Source organism: Cyprinodon variegatus, unplaced genomic scaffold, assembly GCF_000732505.1.
Source record: "Cyprinodon variegatus isolate N-32 unplaced genomic scaffold, C_variegatus-1.0 Scaffold743, whole genome shotgun sequence".
Lineage (NCBI taxonomy): Eukaryota > Metazoa > Chordata > Actinopteri > Cyprinodontiformes > Cyprinodontidae > Cyprinodon > Cyprinodon variegatus.
The window spans coordinates 386617-396629 of record NW_015151196.1 but is presented as its reverse complement, the minus strand read 5'-3'; the positions used below and the strand labels follow the sequence as shown (position 1 = coordinate 396629).

The window sequence follows — 10013 nt, the reverse complement described above, 5'->3', positions numbered from 1 at the left end:
TATCGGATCGGAAGTGCAAAAACCTGGATCGGGACATCTCTAGTTTAATTGTCAGGGACAGTACACATTGTTGAACATTTCTGTAAATGTGTCAGTATTTGCTATGAAGCTAGTTTTCAACTGTCTTCGCTGGGCAAGGTGAATAATGCCAACAACAATTACAAATAAATAAAAGTTGGCCTAGTGGGTTATAGCAGTGCATGTTTGCTCTGAGAATGTAGCAAGTAACCGGTCCGATCCCCACAGCCGGTGGTCTGTCAGACCAGCATACAGAATCAGAAATACTTTAATAATTTCAGAGGGAAATTACTTTTGTTACACCCTCCAGTTACAGTTTTATATAATATATACACACATCCAACTATACAATATAATAAAGATAAAATAAGAATAAAAAGAGATCAAATATATCACTTTACTTGGATTTATCACTTTACTTGGATTTTCACTTTATTTGGATTTAGTTTTTACATATGCATAGATATACGTACAGATATATACACAGAAGAGCTATATTTGTATATATTTTATCTCTTTTTATTCTTATTTTATCTTTATTATATTGTATAGTTGGATGTGTGTATATGTGTGTAAGTATTTCTGATTCTGTATGCTGGTCTGACAGACCACCGGCTGTGGGGATCGAACCGGTTACTTGCTACCTTCTCAGAGCATAATCGTTGTTGGCATTATTCACCTTGCCCAGCGACGACAGTTGAAAACTAGCTTCATAGCAAATACTGACACGTTTACAGAAATGTTCTTCAATGTTTACTGTCCCTGACAATTAAACAAATGCATAAAAATCAAAAATAGAGCTATAATTTACAGAGAGGAAAGACTATTAACCACTTTAAATCAATGCAGTGGATGCTAACAGTTTATGTTGGGATCGAACAATTGTGATGGGAGCTTCAATGACCGTCCGAAACCGTAGCTCACCACAGATATACGCCTTAAAGTGTGCAGAAAAAGCTAGCTAACGGGACGAAAACGTAGGATGGCCTTACGTAAACACATCACCAGAATGATTGACAGTTAGGAGGACTATTTATTTAGATGATCCACCTGGAAATAAAATATGGTCCTCTATACCTTTAAAAGTGGGGAAAAAGTTGTGTAAATACTTAATTAATTTTCTCTAGTTTTGGACATGTAGAACTCTATGATTGTTTGGTTTCTCAGGCGTTCTTAGAAATGGCATCAGAGGAAGCAGCCGTTACCATGGTGAACTACTACACCTCAGCCCCGCCCACCATCAGGAACCAACCAGTCTACATCCAGTACTCCAATCACAGAGAGCTGAAGACAGACAATACGTCCAATCAGGTGAGAAGAACCCAGCCACGCCCCGCCCCATCTTCTCTAAACTGTCAGAATGGGGAGTGGGCGGAGCCTCAGGGATTAATACAGTGTTGTTTCTTTTTTATTGACAGAGGGCTCAGGTTGCACTGCAGGCCATCAGCACAGCAGCACTGCATTCTGGGAACATGGCCTCAGGAGATGGGTGGGGCTTAGTTCCAGCTCCCAGCGCGGTTCTGAGGATCATTGTGGAGAACCTGTTTTACCCTGTGACCCTGGAGGTCCTCCAGCAGGTCGGCACCTGTTGATGATTTCAGTTCTATTCAGTTTATTTCTATATTTCACAACACGTCACATCAAGTCACTTTCCAGTTCACCAGATCATCCATTTAAATTGATTCTAAGTTTTCTATCTAAGGAAAACCAGTTGATTGCATCGACTCTTTGACTCTTCAGCAATCCCTCACACTAAGCATGCTTGTAGCGACAGTGGAGAGGAAAAACTCCCTTTGAACAGTTCTGGTTATTCCTGCAGTGCTGATTCACACCTTCTCAGCTCACTTTAGAAACCAAACAAAAAAACCACAAATCAGATTTCACCTGTCCTGTTTTCCCTTCAGATCTTCAGTAAGTTCGGCTCTGTGCTGAAGATCATCACCTTCACCCGGAACAATCAGTTTCAGGCTCTGCTGCAGTTCAGCGACGCCGTGCACGCTCAGCACGCCAAGGCTGTGAGTCACACACTCACGCACTCATAAGCATGACCTACAGGTGTTACTGTGGACCAATCGGATGCCGGTATGTTTCAGTCTCTGGACGGGCAGAACATCTACAACGGCTGCTGCACGCTAAGGATAGATTTCTCCAAACTGAGCGCGCTCAACGTCAAGTACAACAACGACAAGAGCCGAGACTTCACCAGAGCCGACCTGCCGACCGGAGAGCTGGACCCGACTGCCACCGCCTTCGGTGGGTGGAGCAGATTACCTGCACAGCTGTAGTTCTCAGACCGACCACCAGGTGTCCTCTGTTACTCTCACTGTGTGTGGGCGGGGCTTACAGACCCCCTGTGTGTGTTTTCAGGTGTAGCTTTGCCGCCATATGGAGCAGCAGCGTTCCCTCCAACGTTCCATCAGCACACAGGTGAGTCACATGACCTGCCGGTGGGCGGAGCTAAAAAAAAAACACCTGCACTTGGAAAAACAGCCAATACTGCTTTAATTTCGCTGTTTTTTTTAATAAAATTTTCCAAATTAGGGCAAAACTAATGAGATGCAACAATTTTACGGGAGACCAAAACTGACAGATAAAAAAAAAATCATTACAAAGGTTGTTTTTTTTGTATTTAAAGATGCTTAAATAAAATAATAAGTTATGAAAGTCAATTAAATAACATAACTAGTCCAAAGTATTAATGTTTATCGCTTCAATAGAAGTATAAATCCTACTGTTTAAAAACACTTTTGTAGAAAAAAGATTATCAACTTTAACTTGTAAAAGTAGCGTTTCTAAAACTACTTAAAGTTTAAAAATAAAAGTAATGCAGGAAAAAAGGACAGAAGCTTTACTGCTCTACCCTATTAAATGAACATTTTTCTACAATTCTGGGTGTTGAGTCCAACCACAAAGAAATGAATTGTCTGGATCAAACTAATTATTTTGATGGTTTTTATTTTTAAATACCAACAGGCCATTAAGAAAATGAGATTAACTAAAACAAAACTAATTCGTCTATTTTTAAAATGTAAGGAGTAGTAAGTAAAAATAATTTAAAAAAAATGTGAGAAGTAGAAGAAAAAATTGTCTAAACAATAATTACTGCAGTAAAGTATAGATAACCAACATTTCTACTTAAGACGACAAAATATTCATACTTTACTTGACACCTCTAGTTAAAGGAATACATGGTGTATTTTAAACAAGGGGATAAAACTATTTTAGAAATATTTATCTTTTAATTGTAAAATTGATAATGCATTGGCTTCTTTGTTTATTTATTTGACAATTTATGTATTTCTTCTACATTTTTATTTCCGTCAGTTTTGGTCCTCCATAGATTTCAGCCCTGCTTTGTAGAAATATTCACCTTGTTTGGTAAAACAGCAGAACATGTGTGGGAAGCATGGTTTTACTTTTACCACAGTTTGCTTCCATTTTCTGCACATTTGCAAATGAAAACAAACATGGATCCTGTGTATACCAAATGTATGCAGTGCAAACCCTGTAAATATTCAGTCTTTAAAGTCGTTTTTCATATTTTGTGGGTAAACTTTGTTAAGTTATTTGGCCTACATTGACCTTTTAATAGCTTTTCACTCAGGCTAAAATCAGCTAGCATTAGCTTATGTTGTCTTGATAAAACTGGAGATTTACTGACCTTTATTACGTTGCTCCTTGTAAAGTTAGCTTAGCATACCAACAATGAGGGTCATTTTATTTATTTTTCTTTTTGGCTTTACTCTATGGTCCAGCAAAGGTGCAGGAAGTGATGCAGGGGTGGAGCCTGTTAGTGTTGCATTGCAGCCTGAAACAACTAAGACCGTTTTGGGAAAGTTTTCATTTTTTTTAGCTTTTTCACATCCTTGAATAATTCATTATGTTCAGTAAAATGTATATTTAGTTACCAGATATTTTTGAGAATCCATAAAGCAGCATTCATTTATTAACAATGACTTCATTCAGAGGCAGGCTTATAAGCTTCAATCAGTTTAGTTGCACTTTGTCATTTGAGCCACTAGATGTCACTAAAAGCAACATTTTATATACATATTTACTTTGTATATATATATTTTTATATATATATATAGATTTAGTTTTATGTGTTAGTTTTGTATATATTCTGTAACATCATATATATATTCTTTACAGCAGTACATTTTTAGTAGAAAGGATTCTTTTAGGATTCAGTCACATTTTTCATATCATTCAAATTATCTTAGAAGAAAGTGGACAATATTTAGTTTGAATGTTTAGCTGAAAAACAATAACCTTTTAACTTAAAAATGTTTTTCATTAATTTGTACTGAAATATTTCTTACTAAAATGCTAAAACTATAACTAAATTATGTAAAACTCACCACTCATTGTGCAATAGTGGGGACAGAACCATTTTAAAGCACTTTTATTAACTTTATTTCTTTATGTACGATTATTTCTGGAGTCAAACTGATTTCATTGCTCCACCAGAGGGCGCCACAGTCTGCTTACAGTCTGTCTTCTTCTGCTGTTAATGAACTTTCTCCGTCCTCAGGTCTCCCCATGGCCGCCGTCCCCGGCTCACTGGTGTCTCCTCCTCGCGTGGCGCTGCAAATGGCGCCCCCTGCAGTCCACTCAGTGCTACTGGTGTCAAACCTGGACCCAGAGGTGAGAGGTCACACAGCAACGCAGCAGCTGACCAATAGGAGCACAGCTTTTTGATCCAAGCGTGTTTTTTTGTTCCACAGAGAGTTTCTCCCCACTGCCTCTTCATCCTGTTTGGTGAGAAGTCCTTCAGGTTATTCCCTGTGTGTCCTGCAGGGGGAGCTCAGCCTGCTGTCTCTGTGTATTTCAGGCGTTTATGGAGACGTCCAGAGAGTGAAGATCCTGTTCAACAAGAAGGAAAACGCTCTGGTTCAGATGAGCGACGCTACGCAGGCTCAGCTGGGTCAGAACCAGCACTTTGGATTCATTAACTCTTTTCTCAGATTTAAAAAGAGAACTTAGTAAATAATTTGAACTTAAAGCAATAGTGGAGAATTTTTGCGACTTTTTTAAGTCACTTGCTCTCCACTTAAAATTCTATATATTTGTTTATTTGATCAATCTTTAATCCACTTGTTTTAGTTGAACCAAAAAATTAGTTTGTTATATTTAAGTTTGTTGTTCCTTTTAATTTCTAAGAGTAAAATTCAACAGGGGTTTTTTTTTTTCACAATATAAACATTTCTGATATGATATTGAAAAGTGTCTCATTTTAATGTAGCCAAATTTCCAAATTTTTCAGAAACTAAAATTTCTTTTCTTCACTTATTTTTTAGATCCAGTTTAATTTATTTGCTATCGAATATTTAGATTTTTAGAGAAAATATTAGACCTGTGATGTTTTTCTCCTGACAGCAATGAGTCACCTGAACGGTCAGCGTCTCCATGGCAACGTGATCCGGGTGACGCTGTCCAAACACCCGGTGGTGCAGCTGCCCCGCGTAGGGGCGGGGCCAGAGGAGCAGACGCTGACGCAGGATTTCTCAGGCTCCGCCCTTCACCGGTTTAAAAAACCAGGTTCAAAGAACTTCAACAACATTTTTCCTCCATCAGCGACGCTGCACCTCTCCAACATCCCGTAAGGCCCCGCCCACTTCCTGCTCTTCCTTAATGTCCTGTCCTTTTTCCTGTCCTTCCTTCCTTTGTCCTCACTGTTTCCTTCCTTCCTTTGTCCTCACTGTTTCCTTCCTTCCTTTATCCTCACTGTGTCCTTCCTTCTTTTATCCTCACTGTGTCCTTCCTTCTTTTATCCTCACTGTGTCCTTCCTTCCTTTGTCCTCACTGTTTCCTTCCTTCCTTGGTCCTCACTGTGTCCTTCCTTCCTCTGTCCTCGTCTTCCAGCTCTTCGGTCAGCGAGGAGACCCTGAAGGACTTGTTCTCCACCAGAGGGTTCTCTGTCAAAGCCTTCAAGTTCTTCCAGTAAGCACCAAGCAGGCGACTAGTCAGCAGAGTTCGTGTTTCATGTCCGTCAGCTGTGATGATGTCACTTCCTCTGATCTCACAGGAAGGACAGGAAGATGGCTCTGCTGCAGCTGGCGTCAGTGGAAGAAGCCATCGAGGCTCTGATCGAGCTGCACGACCACCAGCTGGACCACAACCAGCACCTGCGGGTCTCCTTCTCCAAGTCCACCATCTGAGCCCCGCCCCCTCTGCAGCTCAGCGGCCAATCAGACTGCAGGGCCTCCCAGCAGGCCTGCACTGACCGATGCGGACGAACGGGTGGCCGCGTGTCGTCGAACAGGGCTCGTTGCCATGGTTACAGATGTTCCAGAGCACATTCCTGAGCAGCAGCAGAGCATCGTGGGTACTGGAGTCCAGCGAGGTGAAACACAGAACCTGCCTTTCATCCAGAACCGGTTTGAAACGTCTGAAGCTGTTTCTGTTCCTGCTGAAACCTTTTAAAACTGTTTTTTTTTTAAACTTCTCCTCCACGTCCTGCTGCTGTCTGACCGGCTGGATCATCATCATCATCATCATCATCATCATTGTTGATATTATTCCTGCTGTCCGTCCTCGTCTGTCTCCAATTCTGTTGTGCCTTATTTCTAGATTTTTTTACAGCCTGTAGGGGGCGCCTGTTTTTCCTGTGCTGGTGTGTTTCCGCTGTTTGTTCTGGGAGGGTTTTTTAATGTCAGGTGTATTTATACTGTATAACATGTGATCAGTGACGCCGTGAAGCCCCGCCCCCTTGTGTCTGTCTGTGTGTGAGCTGTGATTGGTTGAGTTTACATTTTAAAACCTGAGCAGTGGCAGATTGAAGACGTGAAAACTCTAAACCTTCAAATGTTTTATCACTTGATGTTCTGGTCCAGAACGGCTTAGATTGGACCAGAACATCAGCTAAACACTGAGCCGGAGTTTTTTCCCAAACATTTATAGACTCTACAGGAAAAAACCAAGATGAGCTTTTTGTGCCTTTAAACTTGTTAATTTATTATGACATCACTTCCTCTTAATTGGTTTCTGTTCAGGCGTCAAATTTGTGTCACGAAAGGAAGAATCTGCAGCTCCAGAACCAGAGTCTAGAACCCAAAGTTGGTCCTGCAGGTTTTAGAGGTTTCCCTGCTGATTCTGATGTTTGCAGTTGAGCAAAAGTCTGTTAATCAAAATCAAATGAAAAGCAGCAGGAAAACCTCTAAAACCTGCAGGACAGCGCCCCTCGAAGACCAATTTTAGGAATGCCTGGTGTAGAATCTGAGATTGTTCTGAGAGCCGGAGCTTTCTGAATGTGTGAAATCTGCCCGGCAACAGTTCCAGACTGTCCCTGCTGACCTGGACTTATCCATGCAGATTTTTTTTTCTTTTTTTAACCTCTTCAGGCATCTTCAGATCAGTTTAAATTCACCAAAACTGTCAATTTATGGCAACGGGACGGGAAGTTGGCACTGTAAGGATTTTAATCAACTTTCCTGCTGTTAAAGAGATTTTTTAACTTAATTTTATTATAGAAGTAGACTTAATAGATCAGCCCGTCTTCACTGATCCCATTTGCTTAAATATCGGGACCAATACTGATAAACATTGGATCAGTGCACATATGGTAATTTCTGCTGATGAGCTGCTTTGTAAGACAGATTCTAAAGAAAAAGAAACAATTTCAATAGAAATATGACTCTAGAACAAACAGTCGTTTGAAAATGAAGCTCAGATTTAATTTATTAGCCTTTTTATCGTCACAGTTAAGCTTTGAAACCATCTTACAGCCCTGAATGTGACGCAGCTTTCTGTCTGAAATTATTTTATTTATTTCAGGACTTTCTTCTGAGTCCAGCTTAGAAAAATGATTTTTTTTTAAATACAAATAAAACCTAAGTTCTCTAACAGTCATAGACAAAATATTTTTATAAAAATAAAGCCAGTGAGAGGTTTAGATGACAAAAAGGATTTGATTACTATTTAGATCCTGTGGAGCTTTTTTTCTGATTTTATTTTGAAAGGTTTTAGTTAGAAGAATCCATAGGGCTTCATTCTATCAGCCATTTGACCCCATCTGCTGAGCTTTTATTTTGAAACTCTCCATGTTTCCGGATGTATGTGCTGAATGTATGGTGGTTGTGGGCGGGGCCTTGTTGCATGATGGGGAGTAGGGGGGGTGGGTGGGGGTGGTGCTAGACTCAAACACAGACAGTTTGTTAAATCTTTATTTATTCTGGAGGTGTGACAGAAGGATGGCGCATGAATAAATAAATAAACCTTACAACCAATGGCTGCTGTCCGTCTGTCCAAGCCCCGCCCACAAGCCCACCCCTCAACGAGTCAAGTGCTGAGTGGGTAAGGCTGAGATTGGTCCGCTTACAGCAGGTGTTTAGAACAATAAAATATGAAAAATACAAAACAAACGGCTTCAGCTGGGGTTCATCAGACACCCGATGATGTCATCACCAAACCCCGCGGCTGAACACACACATCCATCCAAACACCTGATGGACTCTGCCTGCAGAAATGTTTCACCTTTTTTTTATTTATTTATATATTTTTTTGGTCCAGTAATGGTGAAATGTTTTGACCGTCAGAATAAAGAAGTTTTTTTTAAGTACAGTGAGGCAGGCTTCTGATTGGTCGACCCGCTGGAGGCGGGGCGTGTCCTCTGGTCCGGGTTCAGGTTAACAGGACTCGAGGCGGCTCTTTAACGAGCTCATCTGGTACCTGAACATCCCTGAATCAGAAACCATCACAGTTTGTTGAAATTAGTCCCGACCTGATTCACTTAAAGAAAGGAATCAAAGCTGTCGTTTCCATAGTAACAAAACAAAAGCTTAAACTTGGATGTTTTCCACCAAAGTGCTTCTTTGTTCTTTTTTAACATTAAATCTTAACACAGAGCTCTGATTGTTGGATCCAGATCGCAGACGGATCTGATTTGATACGAGACTTGGAGTGAGACCGTTTCTGTCGACGAGTCCTGATGAACCTGTGACCCGTTAGCTGATAAATAAACCAAACAAATAAGCTGCACAAGTCTCAACTCGACACCCGGCTGATTAACGTTGCTTGTTGGATCGGTTGCCCACGGCGACCCGAACCGAATGCTGCGACATGTTTACGATGAACCAACAGCCTAAAACCTGCTGGTCACATGACCACCAGGTGGAGCCGTCCCTGAAGTCGCCAGCAGGGGGAGTCGGGTGATGCGTTATCTCTGCTGTGTTTTTCAAAATAAGAGCTTTGTTGCTGCTGCGATTTCCTGTTTTTCGAAGTTAATAAGTGGAGGACCAATGAGAAGCCAGAGCTGTTAAAGCTTTGTCCTCATTGGCTGATCAGAGATCTGGTTATTCAGTGCGATGCGTCACTCTCTCTCCTTGTTCGGTGCCTCTGACTCACTCACCTTTTTTTTTTTTTTCCTTTTGTCATATTTAGCACCAACATAAATAGTTTATAAAAACACACTCACTCACACACACTCACACGCCTGTCTTATAAAACAATCAGTCTCTGTCTGCTCCTCCTCTTTGTAATGATGAGGGGGGTGAAAGCCGAGCGGCCGGTCGCTGCGGTAACTACACGTCCAGAATCTCCTCGGCGGTGCCGCCGCAGCGCAGCCGGTAGCGACCCGTTCTCCAGCTGATGGTGGGGTCCCACAGAGCCGACAGGAAGATCTGCACGGCCATGGACTCTCGGATGAACCAGGCCACAGCGAAGTCCAGCTTGGAGAAGCTCAGAGGACCGCCCTGCAGGCGACCAGAACCGGTTCAGTCTGAGAACTTTCCATCTGTTAAAGTGCTGACGGTCATGTGACCTACCTGGACTCCAGTGAGCTGGATGTAGTCGGCGATGAACCAGGCCAAGCAGTGACACATGAAGAAGACCATCATGTCCCACCTGAAACAGAAACCAGTCAGGTTGGGTCTCATAAAAACAAACTTCTTTCACGCCATCGTCACATATGGTCAGGCATTTTGGAGGAAAGGAGGAGAAATATATACAGAGATGGGAAGTAACGAAGTACAAATACTTCGTTACTGTACTCAAGT

General features: G+C 41.5%; 2 protein-coding genes across 3 annotated transcripts in view; one reads left to right on the top strand and one right to left on the bottom strand.

The window, feature by feature from the left end:
* ptbp3 (polypyrimidine tract binding protein 3) overlaps window positions 1–7355 on the top strand; it is a 12401-nt gene extending 5046 nt beyond the window's left edge. Inside the window, exons 4-14 of one of the 2 annotated variants that reach the window (XM_015395496.1) lie at window positions 1186–1329; window positions 1437–1595; window positions 1923–2033; window positions 2112–2271; window positions 2386–2445; window positions 4553–4665; window positions 4746–4779; window positions 4853–4945; window positions 5398–5620; window positions 5884–5961; window positions 6047–7355. In XM_015395496.1, the coding sequence (XP_015250982.1) occupies window positions 1186–1329; window positions 1437–1595; window positions 1923–2033; window positions 2112–2271; window positions 2386–2445; window positions 4553–4665; window positions 4746–4779; window positions 4853–4945; window positions 5398–5620; window positions 5884–5961; window positions 6047–6179 (1308 nt within the window). In that variant the 3' untranslated portion in view covers window positions 6180–7355. Of the gene's footprint in view, window positions 1–1185; window positions 1330–1436; window positions 1596–1922; window positions 2034–2111; window positions 2272–2364; window positions 2446–4552; window positions 4666–4745; window positions 4780–4852; window positions 4946–5397; window positions 5621–5883; window positions 5962–6046 lie in introns of both variants that reach the window. The other variant, XM_015395495.1, reaches the window with a different exon arrangement.
* A 2022-nt stretch (window positions 7356–9377) lies between these two features.
* Window positions 9378–10013, bottom strand: part of ugcg (UDP-glucose ceramide glucosyltransferase) — a 17777-nt gene continuing 17141 nt past the window's right edge. The window contains exons 9-10 of the mRNA XM_015395497.1: window positions 9783–9861; window positions 9378–9710 (exon numbers count right to left, since the gene is read on the bottom strand). Of these exons, the coding sequence (XP_015250983.1) occupies window positions 9540–9710; window positions 9783–9861 (250 nt within the window). The 3' untranslated portion in view covers window positions 9378–9539. The remainder of the gene's footprint in view (window positions 9711–9782; window positions 9862–10013) is intronic.